At 42.4% G+C, this 26178-nt stretch overlaps 1 protein-coding gene across 2 annotated transcripts in view; it reads left to right on the top strand.

The window, feature by feature from the left end:
• stk32a (serine/threonine kinase 32A) overlaps positions 1–26178 on the top strand; it is a 51980-nt gene that overhangs the window by 2209 nt on the left and 23593 nt on the right. For both annotated transcript variants that reach the window (XM_035626443.2, XM_035626442.2), the window contains exons 3-5: positions 4432–4487; positions 6229–6380; positions 15951–16124. In XM_035626443.2, the coding sequence (XP_035482336.2) occupies positions 4432–4487; positions 6229–6380; positions 15951–16124 (382 nt within the window). The remainder of the gene's footprint in view (positions 1–4431; positions 4488–6228; positions 6381–15950; positions 16125–26178) is intronic.

The raw sequence follows: 26178 nt of genomic DNA, 5'->3' as shown, positions 1-26178 counted from the left end.
AAATATATTCATGGAACTCGTTCTCTAATTTTTTTCCTTTTGAAGTCTTCATATTATCCACGATCATTGCTTGAATCTTGCCAAACTGTTAACCCGACAGGCTGATCGACATCACGGTCAGCACTGAGCGTTGTGCTATTATTTGACTGGCAAAGCTCTCGGTCTGGATTTATTTCCCTTTTTCTTTTGCGACCTGAGCAGACAATACACTGTGAATTTATTGATCCGAGTCAGTCTCTGAAATTAATTCCTCTCTGGCTGTGCCCCGGGAACTTGAAATAAGTCAGTGTGTTACACGAGTCAGGGATTTAGTCAGAAGTGAAGAGGGTTTCCTTTGTTGTTGTTTTTCCATTACTGTAGATTTTTTTTTTTCTGCCATCAGAAGATACAGGCACTGCTTCTTTTGCTAAAGTTGCAAACTGGACATACAGTTTATGTTTTCAGTTGAACCCATTTGACGGGATCATTTATTTATTTTTTTAATTATATTTTACACATTTGTAAATCTGGATGTGAGTGAAAAGGAGGGAGGATGAGGTATTTTGAGTTGTAGACAATAATGGAGTGGAGATTTGGGGGGAAAAAAAGGGGACTGATGATTTACGTTGTCGATTAAATAAACAGACTTCTTATTTGTTTATTATGACATGGGTCGTTGAGATGGAAACCATTGCTCCCTCCGTAACTGCCTCTCTAGCTGTGCTAAGAATCTCCTGTTTTAATCTAATGATGAGGGTTGGTGGTCGCTGAATGTGGAGTATACATCATGCTCTCACTCCTTTGAGAGGCAATAAACATGCAAATTTTACTCCTTATACTTCAGGAGCGTTGAAGGTCGTTGCAAAGTGATGTGTGTTTATTAATTCAACAGTGAACAGTAATATGTGATGGCATTAAAATAATAGAATATGAATTTACGAAACGGATCCAAGGCTAGCTCATGTGTTGGCAATTTTCATCTATACTGTAGCCTGAAAAATGTTTTCTTTGATGTTTGTGGTACGGATAAGGACATTTTTTATTATTTACAGATTTGGTTGGACTTTTCAGTTAAGGTTGTGGTTGCACGGTAAAGGTTTGTAAATATAAGTCTCTCTCACATATTTGATACAAAGAATATTGAAATTGCAACCACAGCGTGTCTTTTACTGTACAACGCAAAAATAGTTAAAAATGATGATGTGCAGAAATTTCACACGTGTTTAACACGTGTGTTCAGGGACAACACAGTTCAATCTTTTCTCTGTTTTCAGACACGAATTCTGGAAAATGTCCAGAAACTTGGTTCTGAACTTACTTTTCGGAGTTTGCCGAACGAGATTGTACGAGTCAGACGCGCTCGCTGCGAATCTTTCAGAGGTTTTCCTGCTGTATTCACACAGGGGCACATGCAGCAGAAAAACCTAATGATTAAATTTCAAAGTAAAGTTTTTGCATAGTGTTGCATTTTAAAAAATTCGCCACTGTTCCCACTGCGTAGCTCCTGAATTGATATGCAGAATCTGTTCACAGACGTTCGTCCTTGCTGACGTCAGTGTAGAGACGGATGCATATTTTATAGTTTACACTCAACTCATGTATGATGATTTACAGAGAGATGTGTGCATGAAGGTGAACTCTGGCCAGACATGTTTATTTCCTCCGAGAATTATGTGTGTCCCTTGTGTGCCGCATACACTACTTCACGTAACCGGGAGACTCCCGACCGGTTAATGGATAGGCCCCATTAACTGCTGATCAGACTTTATTCACATTGCAGTGGCACATGGACCCATGGGTTGTGCTTCAGCTGTCAGAGCAACAGCATGAACGCTGTTGTTCCCACACTGGTGGCTCATTCAGGAATTCGCCGGCTTTCTTTGCGAGAGGTGGGAAGGAGAAGACGAAGATGAGGTTGGATGACAAAATGAATATGTATACAAGTTAATGTTAATATCTCTTTTCTGTCATGAAATCCGATTTAAAGAACAACAATAATACTTACAGTGTATCCAAAGACTAGGTTACACGTTCCTTCATTGGTTTCAACATAAACACACTTTCTTTCAAGTCAGACCCACCTACACCTTTCAGCTGCTGTGAATTCTCACTAGAGAACCAAATGTGTATTAATCCACTCCTGCAATTGGTCCCCAGCAAATTCATAATTGTATTCTGTTTGAGTACCATTATCTGAAAACTACACTGCCCTATTATTTGTGACCTGTTTATTTTAAAGATCTTTGGCAGGAACCAGTAGGGCTGAAAGACTTTTTCTCTTCTGGATGGAAACTTGCAGCTGGTGTTTTCTTGTTTATCCACTCTGCAAACCTTTTCCTCAAAAGGTCAATTTCAGAATGTCAAAACACCGGCTTCAACTCAAATGAGAAAGTTCTGCCTGACTAGCTGTGTGGTTGTGCGTGAAGTGAAGTATGTCATCTGCCCTTTTACTGCGAAGGCTCGTGTGGACATCTTCGGGGGATGCAGCCAAAATGCATCACTGCACATGAGTAAACATGTTGCCATGTGAGGTAATAAAAAAAAAAGAACCAGTTTGGTGTATTTGAGTGCTGTGAGGGTAAACGGAGCGGAAAAAACAAGAAGAAAAGATGCACTTTCAGATTTTGCCAAATTAGTAGGGACATTCTCGGAGATAAAGGAGATAAAGACAGCTTCTGGCAGGCAGAGGGAGGAAGGACATGGACAGTCATACAGGGAGTGTGAGAGACTCGCACCGAACAAGATTTACTTCATTCCAGACTGATTAGCATGTGTCAGTCAAATTCAAATTGACTAGCTGATGAGCTCCTCGGGCAGATGATTTCCTGAGTTAGTTTAGCCACAGAAAGGCTGTCAATGTGTCAATTCCACTTGTGCAGATTTCCATCATCGCACAGTCTGTTACTGGCGTGTCCATCGCTACGGGCCGAACATTGAACCATTCAAATTTCCCCTGGTGAATTTATGATGATCTCCATCTCGCTCCCTCCCTCTCTTACACTTTCTCTCTCTCTCTCTCTCTCTCTCTCCCACTTCTGCGACCGCAGAGCTCGGCCCTCTCGTCCACGACCACAGCTGTCTCTCTGAAAAAACCCATCCGAGCAGAATCTCCAAGTCGCTCAGAAGGAAAATGACCATGTTTATCTGAAGTGCGTTCCTGTGTATATCTTGAGAATATACACTGGCACGAGCGTGCGTGCGTGTGGATGTTTTATAAAGCACACATCATATGGCCCCATATCAGGGAAGACTGTGTAAACACTCAAACACAGATAGTGTGAGAGGAGGAAGTGCCAGTGATACGTGACTAACAGAGCATAACATTGGCTGTCACATCCAATAGATCTAGTGACTGCAGGCGGAGTGTGTGTGTGTGTGTGTGTGTGTGTGTGTGTGTGTGTTGTGTTGTGTGTGTGTGTGTGTGTGTGTGTGTGTGTGTGTGTGTGTGTGTGTGTGTGTGTGTGTGTGTGTGTGTGTGTGTGTGTGTGTGTGTGTGTGTGTGTGTGTGTGTGTGTGTGTGTGTGTGTGTGTGTGTGTGCGTGCGTGCGTGCGTGCGTGCGTGTCTGCAAGATGCAGGTATTGCTTTAAGTCAGCACTATATTTGCGTGTTCTTTTCGAGCATAAGATGGAATGCTTCACAAACATATTTGAATGTGGTCAGATGACTGCAGGGAGTGGGCAGCAGCTGTTCCATCCTCAGGGAAACGGCGGAGAGGGAAAAAAAACGTCTGTCCTGGTTGTCATGGCAGCAAGAAACAAACATCCCCCATCCGGCTCCAATTGGCGATAAGTGTTACTGATAGATGCAGACGTGATGTGAGATAAGGAGATTCCTGCTCTGGTTTAGCTTGCCTTTGTGTGTGAGTGAGACAGAAACGAGTGAGACAAGTGTTAGAAGGAGAGAATGATATAAAAGGCAAGGGAAGATACTAAGCGGTTAAAAACAGCCTTTTGTTCTGACGAGAGAAGGAAAAAAAACATGCAGAGCTCATAAAAAGATGTCTTTGTGCTGAGGCTTACTTCAGTTCTCTGCTATATAATGTCAGTGACCCGTGGTTGCCCCGGAGACCTCCATCTGCTTCACCTTGACATGTCAATGAGTTCAATGAGCTCAAATGCCAAAATGTCACAGTGAACCTACTGTTACTGTACCTCCGTCTCTTTCTATTTCTAATCTTTCAATAACCTGATTTTCATTTTAAAAAGGGATGGAAAATGCCATATGTAGTCTATATAAGTTCATATCTACAACATATCTGTAACAAGTTGTTCAGAGGCGAGCATGCACAGTTTTTGTATTCAAAGCTGCAGCCAATGTGATGGAGTATCTACCGTTTAAAGTTGTTTCTCCTCGTGGGGGAGAAATGATTTTCATTTCAGATTTCAGGTGCAAATTTCTGTTTTGTATTTCACATAAGTTAACTGTGATATTCTTCTCCTTTTTCCCCGCAGTCAATTTCGACCACTTCCAGATCTTGAGGGCAATAGGAAAAGGAAGCTTCGGAAAGGTAAGTCCCGTGTTTGCCAAGTTCTTTTCTGCTCAGTCTGTCGAGGTGATAAGATGTTACCCATTTTACTCAGATATAAATTAAGTTGGTCTAGTTTGTTTTAGTTTCATAGATACAGTAAGTTTATTATATCCAGCAGGAGAAACTAGTTTGTTTTACTAAAAGGAATAAAATGAAAACCAACAAATTACACAAACTGGTCACAACAGAGGACAAATGAAAGGCACACAAACACTCCAAAACCCGCCAGTAATTTTCCTGGTGATCGACTTCTTGTTTCAACTTCCTTGCCTCGTATCATAAGGCACAAGCCATTACAAATAAAACGCCATGTCCCCGCTCTCACAGTACAGCATTATCATATACAGTCCAGTGAGGCATTCAGGTTTAATTCGCTCAACACCAACAAGCAGCTGCGTGGAAACAAATCTGAGGCGATAGCCGTCATGTCTCCTCCGGCCGTTAAGCTATACAGTGCAGAGCAAATCACATCAGCAATTACGGCACATGTAAGCACATATAGCGACGCGCGTGCACACTCGCACGCACATGCAATGCATGCAATACAAACCCACGAGTGGCAACAATACTGTCCAGCAACAGATAAGCAGTCTAATCACAGTCAATGGCAAGCTGTTCGATGGGAAGAGTGATGTGATCAGGGTTTGGCTGATTAACTGGGCCAGCTGGTCCACAGATCACTCTCTTAGATAACAGTAATCACTGGCTTATTGGCGCTTGTAGCAAAGACAAGCACGACCACAAATAAATATGGGTTATTATGCTGCTGCATATTGAAAATACTGACTATTGTCAGACACGTTGTCAAAAAAGGGGGTTAATCATGCACCTTTACGTATACACACACTGACAGCTTGTCCGGATTCTCCTGCATCACACCAGCCATCCATTTTTTATTTTTTTAAATTTTTTTTTAATTCCCACTGAAGTTCAACTGCTCTTTGAAAGCACTCACGTGCAATTTTGCAAGAAACGTCTACATTCCCTGCTGACACGCACCATTAGCTAATCCTAATGAGTGTGTACATGATGTTTCCCATCCCTCAAGTGCAAAACATGGCGGTGTGAAAAGTTTAACATCTTAAGTGAGGATTAAATTCCACGATTGTGAAGATTTAACGAGAAATCCTGAAGTTTTCCTTCCGGCCTTGTTCGATTGGACAACATGTCTAGTTCTTGCAGTGATGTTGCTAACGCTTGTGTGGGTGTGTCCATGTGTCATCACACATTAACGTGTTCGACAAACACAGCAGAATGATGGAAAACGCACTAGTGTGCAGCAACATTTTTGCAAAAGTACATTGGTTTTCAATAAGTCAAAGCGAATATCGGAATTATATTTTAAGAAGCGTGGTGAAACGATACATTTCACCACTTTTAAAAGTAGCACATCTATGCTTTGTCTTCCCAGCTTGAAAAGTGTCCTACAGAAACAATTATTAGTATATGAGAACCAAAGGAATATGATGCATCTGGCCACATTTTGAAAAAATGTGTCATGTTGACATTTATCATATTTGAGCATTGAGCATGTTGCTCGTACTGGCAGCGATGATTAGGCCACTGTTTGTATGGATGATATGATTGCAGAAGGCAAGATATGACCTTTTTTTTTTTTACTAGCTTGAAAGTACTGAAGCATTAGCAATACACAAGAAAATGTCAAGGTTGTTTTTAACAATAGAGATGAAAAATATTTATCTTCCTGTGATCCTACCAGGTCTGCATTGTGCAGAAGAAGGACACCAAGAAGATGTACGCCATGAAGTACATGAACAAGCTGAAATGTGTGGAGCGGAACGAAGTGAGGAATGTCCTGAAAGAGCTGCAGATCATGCAGAACCTTGAGCATCCGTTCCTGGTCAACTTCTGGTAAGAGTCTGCAAAATGTTTCCCGTGTAAAATGATTTCCACTTCAGCGATGTGTGGGCCTGTGTTTCACATTGGTTGTAACCATCAGCCATAACAGGCATTTGATTGTTTTTTTTTTTCTGTCAACCATTTGATTTGATTTGTGATCGTACCATGTCCGTGAAACCAGTTTGTGCATAGACGCACAGGAAGAGCGTCGCCAATTCAAAAAAGACTCTCACACACAGTCTTGATTTGAGTCTGCAGATGAAAACATCATAAAGGTGTTGACCACTGAAGAACGCTCACAAGTCTCCATCCACATCATCTCACCCTTCGAAGTTGCTAAAAGGGAAATCTAGTTTGCTCACTGATCCGAGCTCGACTCTTATGGACTCGACTCTCCGCTCTCGGCAGCTTCACATACGTCTCACCACGTACGTGAAGCACGGGTGGGGGGGGGAGTAATAATCTGTGATGACTCACATTTTTTGTTTTTAAGCAAATCAGTCATCATAATTTGAAGGCCCCGGCTTACCGAGCACCAGAGATGCCTTGTATATGACAAACTTTTAAATTTTCCAACTAAAAGGCGCCATTAATTCGTAATAAGAAGTGCCACTATGCAGATGAAGAAGCGCTGTTGTTCGGCCACGCAGAGCAACAGAGAGAAGGGGATGTCTGTTCGAAGATGAAGAATAACATCTACATTCCTCACAGTCCAGTTTTTAAATATATAAATATGCCGACATTTTTATTGGTTTATTTAATAGCATGATGTATTATTCCTCCTTTAGTTTTACGAGTTCCCTTTTGAAATTTGGCTATAAAAACACTGCACATATGAAGAATTGTATAAAATAATTTGGCTTGACAATGCTCCCCATGGAGTGTTTTTGTTTAACTTCTCTACCCTTAGTTTTCTGCCCCACTTTTTTATCCTCTGTTCACCTTGTTCCCTTTCCTTCCATTTTCCTCCTCCGTGCGTCTGAAAGCCCTACTGAGGCAGAATCAGTAGCCGTCTTTTAACTACTAATTGAGGGAAACAAAACTAAATCCTCCCACGGTGGGGATGAATAAGAGACATAGGGAAGGAAAACAACAGAGTGGAGAGAAGTGCAGCATACAGACTCATCAGACAAACAATGCCAGTGCTTGCTTTCTTGCCTGATTGCATGCTGTGTTGGACAGAAAGAAAAAAGCTTTTGGCAGCATAACCCCCTCCGGGTGGGGGTGATTTCCTCGTTGGATGTGCTTGGGTCAGCGCGGTGCCCACTCGCCCACTCTCTCTCTCTCTCTTTTTGTCTCCCTCGCCGTGTTGAGTTGGCGTAAGTTATGAGTGTCCTGAGGTAAGCGTTCAAGGTCAGAGGCGGGGGGGGATCTTCCTGTGGGCATATGAACTGCACTGAGCCGGTTATAAATGCAGAAAATCTGGCTTTTTAATTATTTCCTCCCCTGTCCTCTTTCCAATGCCCTCTTCTTCATCTTCTGTCTTCTTACTTTTTGTCCTTCCTCGTCCACCTGCTTCACTATGTCTTTTTTCTCCTCTTGCTCTCTTTGCTACTGGGCATGACCTCAGGAGTCTGCCTGACCACGGTGTGCAGCTAAGCAACTGCGGACTTGTCCAAAAAAACCTATCAACAAGTTATATTTCCGGGAATACTGATTTTGAAAGATCTTAACCTCTGGCATGATACGGTCAGTGTATTGACGTGCCGGCGCTGGTGGTGCAGCCCGTTGTGCCTGTACGGCACAAAGTCCCACTGTGTAAGGAGAGCCCTTATTGGCGCTGCACTGCTTGGACAAAAAGGGCCATGCAGGGATCGACTCACACTGTTTCAGAGACGGAGTCGGAGATGGGGGGGGAAGATGGCAGCCAGCATCGGATGAAGCTGTGTTCAGCTGAACTGCAGATTTTGCCGTTGAATTGTATGTTGATGGAGGACATTTTCCGAGAGGAGGAACTTCTTAAAAAACCACCTGCTTGCTGTTTGGTGTAATGGACGTGTTGAGAGCAGGCCGTGGGGACATCGAGCAGAGGGAAAACAGTTGTAATATCCCACACAAGCAAAAGACGTTTAGTTGTCGGCTCGTTTTTATATCCCGGAGATGTTATTTTTAATGGCATCTGGTGAAACAGTTAGGATGTAAAACAACAATTTAATTGCATTTTCTTACAATAACTAAATGTATTTGAGAACCCCAATTCAATCTGTGGAGTGCTCCTCAAATTTGTCATTTCTTCAATTTCACTAGAAACTTGAGCTTGAAATGAAGATTTCTCAACTGAACCACAACAAAACAGTTTACCATGATATTATCCCATGTTTCCTCCACCTCTAGAAAAAAATGCAGCTATGATGTAACATGCTATTGTGGGGAGAGAAAAAAATCATTGTAACTGTAACTGTCAAAAGAAAAAGAAGTACATCAACAAAAACATCTGAAATATTGTGCAGTAAAAGCTTCACTTGCTTTAGGGAGACCCTTTTCTGTTCAGTTATTATGTAATCTTACTAATGCATTCCATGTCTATGCAGACATCTTTCAGTGTAACTCCTCATTCATGTGCATGTTTATTTCCCCCCTTTAGAAAGCCAAACAGTGATGACATAATATTCCAAGAAAGCAATGATGAGTGTTCCCCCAAGCATCCTAATATAAAAGGTCTAGTGGACCGGATAAGTTGTATCATATGGTCTATTTACTGTTAGGTAAGGCTATATTAAATCCAGTACTGTAAGTCAGCAAGAGTGTGATCTGCTCGTACCTATGAGGTACAAACTGTATCCTTGTGCATTTGCTAAATGTGCACATCCTGATTAACGCTGCTGGCATTGCTGAACCCTAGAAAGCAGCACGTTAAATATTAGGCCTGATGAAGTAACCTGATGAAATGGAAGATCATAGAAAAGACAGTTGTAAGAAAAATTGCAAAATATCCTGATTAGATAACGTCACTGAGCATAAATGTTACAATTTGTGGAAGTAAAAATGTAAGCGCAAAGCTAACTGCGAGTGGAATTTTAGTGTTACATTTACCTTATGCATATATTCAATTCCTGTGTGCTATTTTGAAAGGGATTTGTGTATTTCTTTTTGCATGATAGTGCATCCATGCATGTGTTCTCAGGCAGCATTAGACAGACTGATGGGAGCTGTCAGTCATGTGGAGGTGTGGGGCGATGGGGTGGAGGGAGGTCAGAAGGTTGTCGGCATCAAACCAACATGTCACACTGAGCAGTTGGCCGGGGCGTGTTCGTTTCAGCACGGAACTGTTGTCAGATGAGTGTGTGTGGGTAGTGGGTAGAATGTATGTCTAACCACTGAGCTAAACAGCAAAGTTTGGTTAAGCCATTCTATGGGCATTCAATAGATAGATGTTGATTAATGAAAATTACATCTATGCATATTACCGACATACTGTACGGTAAAAACTGTTTAAGTGTATATTGCAGTATGGAGTATATCTTGATTTAATCTTCCTGATCTTCTTTTTTTATTTTACTTCAGTAAGAAACAGAAATCTCATGGAATTTGAAAATTGCAGTTTCTGTGTAAATTACAGGTTCCGCTTTGTGGCTTCACATATCATAACTGCTCCCTTTTGAAAGAGGGAAACTACACTGTAGGTCTTTTTAGAAAGGACACCCTGCCATTAGCCTCTGAGCCCCCTGAGGGGTTTGGACACCTCCATTACTGAAGTGGCCCCGGGGTGCCTCCCTCTGCCTCTAAAAGCTCCATGCACAGGATGTGCTCCCATCAGACTGACTGCCTGGAGGCCAACAAGAGGTCACATTGAAATGCACGTGTGTCGGAGCAGAGACAGACACCAAAAGAAAAACAGAAGGAGCATATATGAGAGAGAGAGAGAAGCAGAGGGAGAGAAAGAGAAAGAATAAGAGAGAGAGAGACAACAAGAGGGCAAGAGATAAAAAGCAAGCTGGTGAAAACACAGGCTTGATGCCAGGAAGCCTAATGAGAAGTCTGCACCATCTCAACATAATGTACAGGTGCTAATCTGCAGTCTGAATTCTGTTCTCCACCCTCCACCAAAGAGAGCTGAGGTATCGAGTTAACAGCTGCTAATGGCGGCTCAAAAAACTTTCTGTTCAGTCTTCGGCTGCAAAATACCAATGTTTATATCATTATTATTTTTTTCTTGGATCATTTTATGTATTTGTTATAAAGGTCACTAAACATCATGCATACTGCTACTAGTCATGTAAAACATCAGCAATCATATCAAAAGCTTGCATGTTTTTCATTCATTTTACATTCACGTGTCCATATCGCAGCTGTGAAAACTTACATGGCACCACTAACTATGCTGTCATCCGGATTGTCGTCCCCTTAATTCTTAATCAGTAAGTGTGTTCCAAGAAAAGTGAATACTCCAAACAAAGTGTGAATCGAATCAGTTGGCCACAGCTGCTCATAACTGCGATGCCACAATTTATATTTATATCTCTGAGGAGTGTGAGTTCTCAAATGTTTGCTCATTTTTTTTTTTCATATATAATTTCAACTATAGGTGACAATATGAAATAGGCTTAACAGAAAAAATCATGTTAGTCATACACAATATCACATTATCGCTAAATTGGCTAACTTTTGCGACCCGGCGCGTACCTGTGACGAATAACTTAATGAGTACCGTGGCTAATTCATTTTGACAGCAGTGGCAGCAGGCCAGCGGAGACTTCATTCATATTCATGCACGTTCTCAGTACAATGTCGCCAGTAGCAAGAGAGAGAGAGAGAGACTGAGAGAATAAGAAAAAGGTCTTATTGTATATTTTCTTGTCATAGAACAATTTACACTCCAGGTGAAGTGGAGATATTACTGAAATAGCATGGCATAGAAATCTCTATTAGCACCTATCAGCCCCTTGAGGGATGTTGTTGATATTACCTCACATACTGTGTGTATAGAACAAGAAATGGTTATTAAGTGCAATAATGTGCACTTATGCAGATCATCAAAAAAATTGTGTGTATTGTTGTGTATTTGTCTAGAGAATGGAAATCACAACGATATTCTCCATGTTTTTTTCCTTTGTTCATGTCGGTGTGTACGGCCTGTGTCTGGTGCTGGGTGGCAGTAAGTATGTCGCGGTGGCTACCCGTCTTACAGTCATTAGATTGAACTGTATGTGCCTCACTGTGTGTGTACGACCATACCGGGCTGTCGACCCCTCTTTACAGCAGCTTCGTTCCTGCCCAACCATGTGAGAGATTGCAGTGAGTCATTTAGTCCTGTTCACTCACTCCATGACGGCTGGGGTCCTCAGATTTGACCACCTCGGCTTTGTGAACGAAAAGACTTACGGGACAGAAAACATGGGAGCCTCAGCCGAGCACGAGAGCTAGTTTTCTACTCGATTAAACTGGTTTCACCGAGGTCCTGAGTGTACCATCAACTGACTTGATGGACTTTACGTCTCTCTCATCAACCCAACCTCCTCACCCGAGCTGCGAAAAGTCGTCCATGTTAAAATCATATAACATTGCATTTTCATATTAATGTATATTTTTGGGGCATCCTGATTTTTGTTTTGTTTTTAGGGCTAGGGTTGCTCTCTGTTGTTGTCACAGGAACCTCATACAAATTGTTGCGTCTCAGAACAACAGCCACTTGGCAAAAGTCCGGACGTACCAGAGCAACAAATATTTATTTATATATATTATGGAAATTCACAAAAAATAAGAAGATTTTAACTTATGAAAATAGACAAAGTAAAGCTGAAGTTTGTCCTAATCAAGTATTTTTGGCTCCAATCTCAAATTGAGTCCCTGGTATCTACACAAATTGTATTTTGTTATGCTTTATTTTAACAGAAACCAGTCAACTCAAATATTCCACGAACACATACCAATGATTCAGCTCAGCTCAACACAGCTCTAGTGAATAATTATGAAAGAGAGAGCATGTGATTATATTTAAGGATGAAGTTAAACATAATCAAGTTGAAATTTGAAGTCTAGAAAATTCAACAATATAAATAAACGGCTGTTTTCCTGGAGAAAAAAAAAGGCCAGTGTTTCTTCTGCCAAGAAGAAAAGAGCATTTACAGTCGAGTTTGTGTCTCCTAAACGCTTGTGACAGCAGCTCCTTGGATTCTTTACCACCTTAACTAACTGTGAGCTGTTGGCCGTGTGAGAGAGGTATTTACTCTGTAGACTGAAGTAGAAAGAGAGCGTCAGGCCTGGGAGAAGAGAGAACATGAGCGACTAAGACACAATATCAAAAGATTAATAGAGTCGGGGGAACATGGAGTCCATCCAGTAAACACAGACGGCTCTTTAGGTCACATCTTTAACCACTGAAAAGCATCTTTTCCTGGTCTTGGTTTACAGTTTTTAGCTTTTATATTTTGTTATCATATTTTGGGTCATGACACTTTTTGCATTCCTGTATTTTCTCTATTGGCTGTAGATGCATTTTTTAATATCCAACTTATTCCTTCAGATTCCAAATTCAAGTCCCCATTTGTGATTGAGTCGTCCTTCATGTGCACGTAGAGCCCGATCAGGAGCACTGTGGAAAATTGACTGATCCACTCTGTCGCTTCAGTTATCACTCCCGTGCATCTAACGGCAGCGGCTGGAGCTTTGATATTTTTCCAGATTCAAAGCTGTGTAGACTCCCCATGACGTCCGCTCTTCTCAGAATGTTTTTTCTTTTAAGTAATGTTGTCAGCACTCGTGTTGAACAGTTGGTTTTTGTTTCTTTCGTGCTTTTAATTTTGCATGAGTGAAATATCTTTGTCTGGCATTCAGTAATTAATCATCAAGGATGACACAGTAGGTCCTTTCCATTTCGACATCTTTTGCTAAAAAGTTGTCCATTTTCTGCTTTAAATTCAGGGATTAATACTGATCTCAAACCTTCTCCTTCAACTGTGCCCGGCACACTTTAAAATCTTTGCAGAACAAAACAAGTTTGTATCGTCCTGTTTCCCCACTCATACGCCGTCAAACCGTCAAAAGTCTTTGGAGAATGCTGGTGTCTGCAGGTATGACTGCTGCTCATCTGAGTAACTCTCGGATTTGCAGCTGATGCTGTACTGTATCATAACATCTAAATGGGCAGAATGTGATGGGATTGCTGTCGGTGCAATTTGTTTCATAGCTGCAAAATAATCATTCCTGGATGTTTTTTTAACGAAATGTGGAGTTGAGGGGGAAGGAGGGCGGTAGTGTGTGAGGCCTGACCGGCGTGATCTCCATGCTGCTCTTCTGTGACATTGGCACTAAGGGCATCTTCAGGACGGGCACCTCACAGATAGTCTTTCCACGCTCCGAGGCAATCAGGTGTTAAGTGGTCTCAGCATTATCTGAGCCTCGGCAGACAGTTTGGAGTCAGCTCAATCAATCCGCATCCATCCAGCGCAGAAAAAAGCACCAACACCGGTTTATTGGAGAAGGGCCCTGAGGAACGGAGTTCACCTAGGTGGCAAAAAAAATTAAATAAACTACCCTCGGTCATTAGGCCATGACTTTGAGCCAAGACGATGACCCTTAGAAAGATGTGCAGGTAGAGAACCCTCATCAACACAGAACCATCTCAGAAGTGGTACACTTCTTTCTTTTCATTAAGAACCTACTGAAAGACTTTGGAAGGGAGGTAATGTTCCCCAAACTAATGGGAGATCTGAAGTTGCATATGTAGGACGTTGTGTTGCACACAGTACACAGAGCAACGCTCGAGGCGAGCCAGGAACTCTTGGCTGGCGCAATTTATTTCACATGATTTTTGCATAAATAAGCTTCTAGTGGGAGAGAAAGTAATTAGCTCGTCGTTTAGAGAGCGGGGGTGTAGCATGGCCCCAGCAGGATGCTCAGCGTGTAAAGTCAGTGATTATTTGTGCAACAGCGTCTTTAAAATGGCGACACAGTGCGCTGCGTGCTGACACAGGCTTGCTGTGCAGGGCAGTGCTTGACTGATGGATGACTAGATGGATGACCCCAGGTTGCACTGTCCACATAACATCACTCACACACTGGTAGAAGAATGAACCATATGCAAGTACACTATGTACTTGAAACACTGTTAAAAAGTACCATTGGGCACATGAAAAAGACAATCATTTTGTGAAAAGGTAAACTTTGGAGTCATGTTGGAGTCACCAAAGCAGACGGTTGCTTTTTCCTTCATGTTTTCCCAATCTTTACACCATATAGACAAAAGGAATCTTTAATAGGAGCAACGGCGGTATACGGCAGTATAGGTGCAATTTCCTTTCTTTGGTATTGATCTAAAATTCATGATTTTCATACCGTCTGTGTTGATGGGATAGGAGCCATACTGTGCACTTCAAACAACAACAGGATAATCTGTATGTTGACCATTAATATTATCAGAGGGAGCAGAGATTATGTCTTCTGGCCTCGTTTGCTTTGAGCTGTGAAAAAGGAAATAGGAACCAGCTTTCTTCGTAATTTGCATAGATTACATCGTTATTATAAAGAATGTCGCACGCTGGTTCTAAAAGTATTACTTCTGTGGTTCTTACATTAAAATAAATGAATAAATAAACGAATCAGTAAATGAATACATTTAGAGTCGCCAAAGGAACCTAACCTTTTGTGCCTTCGGCACGAGTAATAAAACGGGGGGGGGGGGGGAGAAAGCAGACAAATAAATCAGATTGAAAAAAGTATTTTCCACACTTTCCACAAAGTCTACATCCCGTGAAATTGCAGGTGTCTTTATAAGCTGACAAAAATGTGTTCTAATACGAAAGCGTTACCTGTCTCCGCTGTCTCCTGACCATCGTTACCACTGCTGTTCAAGATGGACAGGATTTTCGCGACTTGTTAGCTTTAAAGACATGATAATGAGAATCGCTCTGGCATGAATCAGCCGATATGTACTGCAGGTGCTCCCGCTGCAGAGCTCGGGAGTGTGATGAGTGTATTTCTCCTGCTTGGCTCGAGTTGTGGAGAGCAGAGTAGCGTCTGTGCCCTCAAAGACCCAGGGAGGCTCCCTCAGATTGAGTTTCTGAGACATCATAGGGTGGAAACGCTGAAGGGTAATTTTGTTTCTTGTGTTCTCGTCAAGACCTTTTGTACTGAGGTCTGATTTATTGTCTTTTAAAGGCTGATTTGCCAGAGGAGCACAAGGCTAACATTTTCACTTGTCATCTTCTTTTATTGCTGATGGGTAAACACATCAGTTTTTCGTAAAAAAAAAAATATATATATATATATATATTTTTATGATTCATCGAGCACAGGTTCTCAAAAGAAAAGGGTGCTATTTAAATTTTTGGGAAATCCTTATTGTTCGCTGTTGTATCATAAATGAATACAGGATTATTAATTTTGCCTGTCACTTTCTGCTTCTTCCCCTCTCACTTCTCATTTTCATCCCTCATTTCTCCTCCTCTGTCTCTTCTCCTGCAACTTCCAACTCTCCACATTTACCTTCTCACCCTCTCCATTATCACTGTTATTCCCACTTTCATTTCTCGGTGTGTGTCTTCTCCCCCTCCATTCTGATCGCATGCGTCTCTTCTCCCTCTAAATCCACCCGAATCTCTTTCATCGTCACCTCTGGTCTACCGTGCCCACCTTCTCCTGCAGGTATTCCTTCCAGGATGAAGAGGACATGTTTATGGTGGTGGACCTGCTCCTGGGAGGAGACCTGCGCTACCACCTGCAGCAGAACGTCCACTTCTCGGAGAGCACCGTCAAACTCTACATCTGTGAATTGGCCCTGGCTCTTGGTTACCTCCGCACTAAGCGCATCATACACAGGTGAGACATTTTCATATTTGTCTTTGTTGATTTATAAACCCTGCTGTTATCATGCGGAAAACTTGAGCGAAACGGTGTTTATTTCTCAGTATATCTTCCCTTGCTACCTCTTCCTTGTTTATCCACCATCACCAAGCACCGAGAACCCCAGTGATTTTTTTCTCCTTCGCTGTCCACTTCCATGTTATTTCATAACATGACTGCTCCACCGCTGTGCAGAGAGGTCAAGTTGCCTTGACATGAAGGTCACACCTGACAGAACAGTTTACCCTGAGCTGCAGACTATACGGCCATCACGAAATGCACCGGTTCAGTCTATGCTGCCTGATCTAATTTGAAAAATGCAGGAGCAAGTGCTTTTTAGGCAGAAATATCTTTGGCTGTGGCAGACTCACCGACTCTCAAGGCCAACAAAGACATGGCTACAGCCCAGAGTGTTATTATTTTTGAGTTGAGTGACTCAAAGAGTCCAAGATACAGCCGTTGGTGCTGCCAAAATACACCGAACACATTGAGTTAGAGTTTCAAAAAAAAAAGAAGACCTTTTTCGTTTACCTCTACCTCATTAATATAGGCACAATGCAGATAACAAAGAGCAAACCAGGCTCATAGTAAACCTTTTCTAATTTGCTTTAACCAAATACATTTTTGAAGAAACATAGTCATTTTTTTCCTCCCAGTCGAGCAAAGATGTCATCGTTAAATTACACTTAGATCAAACAGAGGACGTCGGCGTGGATGGTTGCGCAAAGCACAGGATTTGAATACAGGATTTGAGTCTAATGTCCCATGTGATGTTAAATTAGCTCGTATCTCAGTGGCAGAGGAAACTAGGCTTTTATTTCAAACAAGCTTGAAAATAAACATTTGCTCATGTTAAAAAAAAAGAGAAAAAGAATGACTTTGGGAGGAATTATGTTCTTCGCAAAATGTATTTTCTGATGCAATTTATGAAAATATTTTTGGGGATTTCAGACATTAAACTCATCCACATTCGATCCACTGTTTACAACTTAGTCCTCCAGTCTAGTGACTGAGCACGGGGTGCCCCCAGGGCTCGCCAAGTAAATTTGAGTTTTGGGATCTTTTCATTAATAGGATCAAATTTAATGCAGAAGGCATGGCCACATACGGGCAAAAGTATGACTAATACAATGGTAAATCGGTATGGATTCCAAGACCTACAACATAATTATTTACCTTGTACTTAAATGTAACTTTGATTTTATTATGATAAAAGCTCCTATTTTAAAATGGAAGCTTATCAATTAAAAAAAGAGGTATAGCATGACGTAGATAAGTATCAGAATGAGCAGCAATCCACTCTGGCTGTGCAGCCTACAAAAATATATATATACGTACGAAAATATAAAATAACAGCTTTTGTAATACTGGAAAACCCTGCAAGTATTCTGTGAGCGAAGAGGCAAGCAGAAAGAGAAGCCTTCTCAGATCATGACTAAGGACACATTACTGTAATAGAGAACACCAATTTATCAACACTGCCCGATAACAAATTACACCATTTAACTTAAAGTAGCCTACTTGCTCTCGTCCATGCTCTTAGACCTCCAGAGGAAAGTTGGATTTATTATTAATTTGCTTATTCACTGAGTCCATAGAGGGTTGTGAATATTTAAATTATGTTTTTCTATTTTAGTGCTGTGAGGACAGACTTGCCACTTGATGTGCAGGTGTTTAAGGCGTTTGTTTCGATAGAACCAACATCTCTTCAATCTGCCTTCATTAGCTTCAAATAGGCAGAGGAGCTGGAAGTAACTCGTGGCTCATCTCTATGGAAATTGAATTGGTAATTTCCCCCGTCAGATGTGGACATACTGATTTTTTTTGGCAGCGACTGATTACGCTTGTGTGTGTGTGTGTGTATGCACATGTGAACATGTGTGTATATGCAGGATGTACACCCTCTTCTATCAGCTGGTCTTTCTATGTTTTTGATGATAAGGAGGGGAGGAATGATGATAATCATTGCATTGCCTCGCATGATGAAGATTAATTATGTGATTTTGTGAGTTTGATCATGACTATGGCAAAAAAATGGTTTGGCAGTCACTTGATTCAGTGGTATACAAGATCGTATCGCCACTGACGTAGCAGTTCTGAATTGGAAAATAAATATTATTTATGGATACAGCAAATAGCAGTGGGCCTAATATTTATGCTTGAGGGAAAGCATTACTTTCTTTTTGGGGACTTGCTTTTAAACCATTGGCCAAAAGTTGAATCAATGGATTTATTATTTTTCACCGAACAGAACATTTTAATTCAGGAATATGGATTAAAGTCATTTTATTAGCTTAGAAATTTGCTACGTTTTTGGACAAAGGTTTGTTGTGGTTGAGATAAAGGTGAAAATCGAATCCCTCTGACTATACTGGGAATAGAACAACAGCAGTGAAAACATCAGACACCTCCGTGTTTGGTATCGCTAATTATTTTCAATAACGAGCTCCTGCGCTGTACGCCACTGCATGGCAAATGTTACCAATCTCTGAGGAATGACAGGAGCTAACAACAGGAGTTGTCATCCTGGAATATACAGGAGCCTCTGAGCATGAAGTATTATGCAAGATGAGAGTTAAATTAAGTCCATGTTATGAACAGGAGGTGGAGTTCACATGAAACTTCAAAAGTAGGAAAAAACTTGATTGATGATTTAATGATGCTTAATTGTCACGTGGGTCTCATTGTTATTATTTCATCCATTCTTTGTATTGGTTATGATAACACATTCTCGACAAAGTCATTGCTAAGATTTGGGAAGACTTTGGCATCTCTACAATGAAGTGGAGTTGGGCAACACAAGCGCGCAGATGATTGGACGAGTTATAAACGGACTCGAATCAGATTATTTACACTAATTTATTTGGAGGGTAAATTTGAAAGAGCAAGCGACTTAGATGTGAGCGGTAATCACTCAAACTGTGGTGGGGTGCAATTGACCATTTCCTCTGCCCACAACAGTTTGGCTACAGTTGGAGGTCAGTTAAAATTTGTACAAATGCCGACCTGTTCATTTTTTATGCTCTTACGATTCACGCTAATGTTGTTTTTTGAACATTTTTCAATATTCCCAGAAAGAAAGTCATCAGATATAATGGCAGAAAAGAAATATATGTATTTGTTGGAAAATACTATTTTCTAAATGGAGTGAGTATTTGCGTTTGTAGACATCATGCTCAGGAAATGATCAACCCCAGGGGCGTCTTGGTTCAAGCAAAGTCAGTTCTCGCTATTCAGTGTGTTTAACCCTAAACTCTCCGGGGAGTTTGAATTACTAACAGCAGGATGAGCCTCAATCAGATGACACCTTTAGAGACTTTCTGGTCTCTCGAAACAGAGCTGGGAGATAAAGGGCAAGCAGGTGACGCGGAAAGGCATATGTGCGTGCGTGCGTGCGAGCGAGCGTGTGTGTTTTGTGGTTGTGGGGGTTGAGCACGCGTTTACCTCCTCGCGGCTCCTTTGACATCAACACCACTTATCTCTGGCTGAATCCTCAGGTGCCTGTGAGTGCCTCCTGGACTGCTCGTAATGGAAAGACTTCCATATTGTCAGCCAGCAAGTCAATACGCCTCAGTGTTTCATTAAGGGATCATACTTCCCATTCAAGTGGTTGAGGGACTGGTTGTTTGGCTGACAGAGATGGATGGCGATGCCACAGACACATTGCGCCTTGAAACATGTCCAGTACACACGCTGCCGTCCGAGGCATCAATAATCACAGTAATATCAACATTTTTCTCAAAATCCGTTGTATTCAGATGGATTAAATACTTATAGCAACGTATATGTGAAGTCAAATGAGTTTTACTGTTAGAGAAACCCACTAGAACACAAAGTGCCAATTTGTGCTGATTTTGGAGATTCTGCCTAGTCATGTCCCCACTACAGCCAACACCTTTGCTCTGCTTGGAACGCCAAAAACATGGTGGGGAAGTTTGGGGGAGTATTGAGGGGACAGATCACGGCATTGTTGGGTTCTGTGTTGCTGTGGAAATGATCCAGTCTCTTATTATTCAGATTCCCACTTCTTTTCAAATGAGCTGAGGCGTACGGAGAACCAGCTGTTGCAGAAGTAAGAGGATTCTCTTCTGCAAGCTCCGATCTCTTCTCCTCCACCTCTCTCTTCTCTCTTTTTCTCCTCCTGCGGTATCTCGTCTACCTACTGTACTGTACTTTTCCCCGCCGCCTCTCTCCCTTACCCTCATTTCTCAGTCTTAGGTTGTTCAGGGTCTGACTCTTTTTTCAGAGTGTGCTTCAAATAATTTATCTGCTCCTTCATCCCCTGCTCCTCCAGAGGCCTTTGGCCGAGCTGCCAAAGGGGAATATGGTCTTAATTCACCCTTCTGGTTAATTGAAGGTGAAAGAACAGCCTCAGTGGGTCTTCTCCTCGATGGTTCTTGAACTGAAGGGACACTACATACTCTAGCGATGCAGATTGTGTGGAGGCAGACAAAGACTTTACTCTTACTCTCCATCGGCTCCTCGAAATGGCGAGGCGTTTGTCATGTCTTCAAGTGAAGTATTCTTTATTCATGGCGTGTTAGATAACGTTTAATTATGCCAGCAGAAGAAGAAACAAGAATAGGGGAGGGGAGAAAAAGGGGCGGGAGAAATTGTACCCTCATATTTCATAAATGCACATCGCGGTGCCAGCTGGCGCCGGCTCTCCCGTCTCCACCGCGGGATGGTGAATTGAGCATTATCGCGGTCGAAAAAATCTCCCACGGCTCGACCGAGCCCGCGGCAGGTTTTGCGCTCTTTACGCGACAGAATGTTTACCAGCGAGTCGGCTCCAAAAGAGATCACTAATTGGCTGCTTGTGTGTCTCGCTCCACATGCCTGCGTGTGGTGGAAAGGAGGTGGGAGATTTGGGCAGACAGCAGCGCGCTCAACCGGTCGGACAGGAAGACTGGGGAGACGCAAAGAAGGAGAGATAAAGGCAGTGATATAGAGTTTAAAGAGCCTGGCAGAGGGGGGGGGGGGGGGGGGGGGGGGGAGAAAACTCAGCTCCAAATTAGACCGGGGACTTAGTCAGCACAGACATTGTCGACCATTCCCACCCATGAATGAGGACTGAAAGTCTCTCAGCTCAAGAACTCCTCTCATACACACACCCACATACACACTCACAAAAAAAAAAAAATCTTTGTAACTGTGCATAAACGCACAACCCGCGCCATTTGAACACTTGCCAGGGCCGTTTCTCTTCACCAGACAGAGGAAAGGCTGCGTGAGAGACGCAGCCGCCTGCCGGAGCCGCTCGCCTCTGTGGGTGTAGTTGGGCTTTCAATTCACGTTCAAAGGCAGCGGCCGTCTGGCTCGCTCCTCGGCGGCCGGTGGGCGTGGGTACTCAGAGCCGGGGGGGGTTTTCTCGCCATGCATCTTCCATGCACAACTGCATGACTGTGCTCGTGTGTATTTGTTGTTTGCCTCGCGCGGTGCTCGTTCTGAGCCGTAGGCTTTTTCTCAGGGCAGTTCTCTGCTCTTGCTCCGGTGGAGAGGAGAGAGCGACTAAAGCCACGAAAGATCCTCCCATTTAACGGCCAGCCATCGATGCCCAGGAAACCAGTAACAACAGCTTTACTGTTGCAGTTTCATATCGGAAAATTTGGAATAAAATTTAATTGGCACAGTGACTAAAACAAAGATTTAATATGGCTGGGAACAACCCATCCAATTGTCCTATTGCCCAAAAAACGAAAAATGCCAACTAAATACAACTACGGTACATGTACAATATTACATATTCCACAGCACATAGTATCCAAAATGATCAAGTGGATCCCAAACCATCAATGGATATTTCGAAAAGAACAAACAGAAAATTATTCTAGAACTATTTTGAAAAAGTAAATATGAAATCTCTCCAGCTGCTCTAATGCGGAAAATAATGATTCATTTCCGCTCTACTATCAAGTACAGAGGATTTTTTTTTTATAACTCCCAAGAACTAATAGCACAATACAACACACCAATGCAACTATGGAAAAAAAAAAAGTGGCTCTGTCATCAGAAAAGAAAGGGAATAGTGCCTTACTCTACAGATGAGTTTGAGCGTTCATATTTGGCCTCTGCGTGTGTGTGTGTGCGCGCGCGCGCTCGTGTGTGTGTGTGTGTGTGTGTGTGTGTGTGTGTGTGTGTGTGTGTGTGTGTGTGTGTGTGTGTGTGTGTGTGTGTGTGTGTGTGTGTGTGTGTGTGTGTGTGTGTGTGTGTGTGTGTGTGTGTGTGTGAGAGAGCCGTCGCTCTCAGGTGTGTCGGCCCTGCTCCAGTGTCGGTGCAGGATCGTATGAGCAGGTACAGGCTTCAGTTACCCCTCTGCCTCTGATAGCAGGCTGTAATGAGGCCATTAGATCCTGCTAATAGCTTGTAGGGCCAGTCAACCGAGAGAAAAGCCAGGCGGATCAACTTTCCCCGAGCTCGCCTGGTCTCTGTCCTCACCCAGAAAAAGACCCAAATTTCGTCCCTGTTTTTTCTATCGCTCACTTCGCCAACCTTTATTCAGCTCACTCAATTTGCTCTTAGACCTCTCCGCCTGTCTCTCTTTATTTACCTTCCTCTCTCCTCTTTCTCTCTCTGGCTCCCCACTTCATTTCCTCAATTTATCAATATAGATTAGCACAATTTGGTTTTCTCTAAAATTGCCACTATTCCCCTCACTCTCCCAGGCTATAACTCTTTATCTCTCTTACCTAATGTATAATTCAGCTCACTTCCTCCTTTCTCAGTCTGACCTGTACAACTCCCATATTTACCCCTTTTACACTGTCAGCCTCTCTCCATCTCTTATACATCTTATACATCTACTTAATATTTACCTCCACGCTGCTCAGTCTCTCTATTTGTCTTTTGGCCAAGGGATTCATACGCAGGTGTCAATTCATATGTAAAGTGCTTTGGATTATTATGGTGTATCTTTGTTTTTTATGCCTCAGAGGAAAAAATCAAAATCAGGCGATTGGTGTTGCACCTGCAATAGCTACAATATCACATACTGCATAAGTGGAAAAAATAATGACTGATGATTACAAATTGCCTCCTCATAGATTAGTGATTGTCAGTATAGTCCTGGTTCAGACGCTGCAGTAACACTGTTTGTCCAAATCCAGGCGTTCACACAGTCACACACTTCCGAGTTGGCCGAGTTGTACTGTTTTTTTAATGTCATGGGCCTTTTTGTTTGGTCACATCTGAAAAGCATCCCATTCAAAGTGGCTAACGCTCGCAGATGGCCGAGGTGTCACCTAGCCAAGCAGTCCCAGTCTTCACTCAGCTCTGGTGTGACCCAGGAGGCAGCAGTCCCATCTGCTTCTCAGCGCTAATAGATGAGGCATATACTCTAGCTAGTTATCCACAATGAACAGGAATAACCGCAAGCTGCAATGAGCTGACAGCTCAACGTTTTTCTCTTTTACTGATCAGGAGATTAAACAAATTAGTAAATAAAAAAAAAAAACTGAGTCACTGCAATCCAAAACTACAAAGCCCTCATTGTGACGGCCTCCTCGACATTGCAGAACAGGTTTTCTAACAACTATTGTATAATCAAAACTCTAGCCTCTTCTGGCTACAACGATGTGGACCTAAAACAACAATGATCAGGTGACACTAAGCTGTCATTCAATTCTGAGTTAAGAAAAAAAAGGAGATCCTGTAATTTTAGTGCAGCTCTTTCCCTAGACATCATCTTTTGCGAAACAGTCTGACCTACTTTTCCATTATCACTTTGTCTTTTCTCGTCTTTGAGAAAGAGTTGTTAATTGCTGCGTAACTCTTTTGTCAGCTTCTGTGGAAGGAAAATAGAAAGTGGTTCGCTGATCATTAAACTGAATGCAACAGAAGAAAGTGTGAGTATCGATTATGACTGTGAGAATAGCCTTCATAAGTCGCTGAGATGTAATAAATATTGGCTATTTCGGAACAAAACCCCTGATTGCACAGAGCTGAGCCCCACTGATGTTTTCTGACTCTGACGCACAAATCAAAACACGTCGGTCTATCAATACATTTGTTCTATATGCTGCACGTGTTGCCGGAGTCCTGAGCTGATTGGATGTCTCACACTGTTCATCTGTTCCCTTTTGTTTTTAAACAAATTCCATTATTGTGGAGTTTGATCGAAATATCGATTTACTATATTTAAGTGATTGGTGTCAAGCCCTTTTTTAAAGATGACTATTTAATAGTTTCAAAAAGGGTGATTACATCGTGTGTTGCAATAGTAATAATTAAATTGTTCAAGACAACAACAATAACAGGTCTATAACAACGTATACAAAGATCAAAATCATGTATTGTTATAGTTACTTCATCAATTGATTCTGGTTCCAGTCTAAAAGCATTAATTCCAATTACCGGCATTCAATTTGTTTTCTATTGAAATCTTGTGCTGTGAATGTCAGCTGTGGGCGAAATGTGAACAGAGCTAAGAGAAGGGGTTGAGTTTTAGATGTCCACCCACAGGGGAACAAGTCAGTCATGTATTATCACCTCTACCTCGACAGCGTGGCTTCTACCATGCGCCCGCTCCTAATGAGGCTCGCTACGTTGCGTTATCTCTTTAGCCGGTTGTTTTTCCCCCACCGTCTTGTCCTGTGGCTTCACAATGGCGGCGTGGCCTTTAAACGAGGCTTCCTTGTTCTCACTTTCAGCAGCGACACGTGCCCGTGCCCTCTCCCTTAGTGCCAGCCTTTGAGGCAAATGTCAGCTAATTAAGCATTACATGGTCGACCTTTCTCACCCCCAGCTGAGCCCGCGCCGCTTGATCCGCCGAAGCGCCCCCCCCCCCCCCCCCCCCCCCCCCCCCCCCCCCCCCCCCCCCGAGCTGGGCTTCGTGCTACAGGTTGTCCCGGTCTCCAAGGGCGTGCCGCGTAGAAAGCACACACTCGCACACCAAAAAGCACAGGTCAGCGTGGCCTTTGATGTGCTAAAAAACTGCCGAGTTCCTACAGGGAAGTAGACTTAATTAGAGGAGACGCTCCCTGTCAACGGACACTACCACACAGATTTTGTGCGTGCGTGCGTGTTTGTGTGTGTTACAGTGCTTCAGACTCCGTGTTGTGAATCAGCAAAACACAAGAATGTTTTCATCCTTTCACTCCTGTTGCTGCTGCCATTACCTACGTTGTTTCCTGAAAATCTGCAAGCCGTCTCCGAAAACAGGTCATCTGAAATGCAAGACCTCACCCTCAATCAAACTATTTGCAACCAGGGAGGCGCCCTCTGCTGGTGATTCCAGAGAATACAGGCATAAGGCACGTCCGCATTGGTTTCGTTTACTGTACCCAGTGCCTACGTCCTTTTTTATATATAGTCTATGGTTGCTCGCATGAGTCTTCTCGCATCTTTGCATTGACTTTGTAAGTAATCTCATCTCTTGAAAAATTCTTTTCTATTTAGTTTCAATGCACCATGAGACTTCACCATCCCGGCTAATATGCACACACCTTCTCGAATTCATTTGGTAACGTTGATGTTAATTTCAGAGTGGAAATACACTGATCATCAAGCACAAATGGACATTTGAGGAGGGCCCTGAATATAGAATATCATCTCTCCTGTTCAAAGCATTTTTTCTTCTTTTTTTTAAAACTATTGGGAACCGAGATGAGCTAACAGAGCGAAACTGAGAACACGCTGTGCCTCTTCTCGGTTTCATTTATAGTCTGCACAAGTGTATCACAAAAGGCACTGTTCAGATGAAGGAGAAATTGAGATGGTAGATGGTGATTTTCAGGATCTGACACTGTCCAACAATGTGTGTGGGTTTCATCAACAAGAAGTGAAATACAAGAAGGTTTCGTAAGTCCCATACGAGTTGGGGGAATTGTGTACGTGGCTCCGACCATGTTGTGATGTGAAATAAAAAGAGATAACAGTGTCAAGGACAGATAAAGATCAGGGAAAATGAGAATTACCTTGCTTTGAATTCAAATTAAATAAAATGTCCAGGAGGGACGTCACCGCTTGGCACAGAAGTCTTCTTTGAAGCGACTGTCATCAGTGATCGTCATCAGGCTCTTCAGTATTGTTA

This window comes from Scophthalmus maximus, chromosome 2 (assembly GCF_022379125.1).
Source record: "Scophthalmus maximus strain ysfricsl-2021 chromosome 2, ASM2237912v1, whole genome shotgun sequence".
In the NCBI taxonomy this organism is placed as follows: Eukaryota; Metazoa; Chordata; class Actinopteri; order Pleuronectiformes; family Scophthalmidae; genus Scophthalmus; species Scophthalmus maximus.
This window is presented reverse-complemented; position numbering and strand designations above follow the sequence as displayed.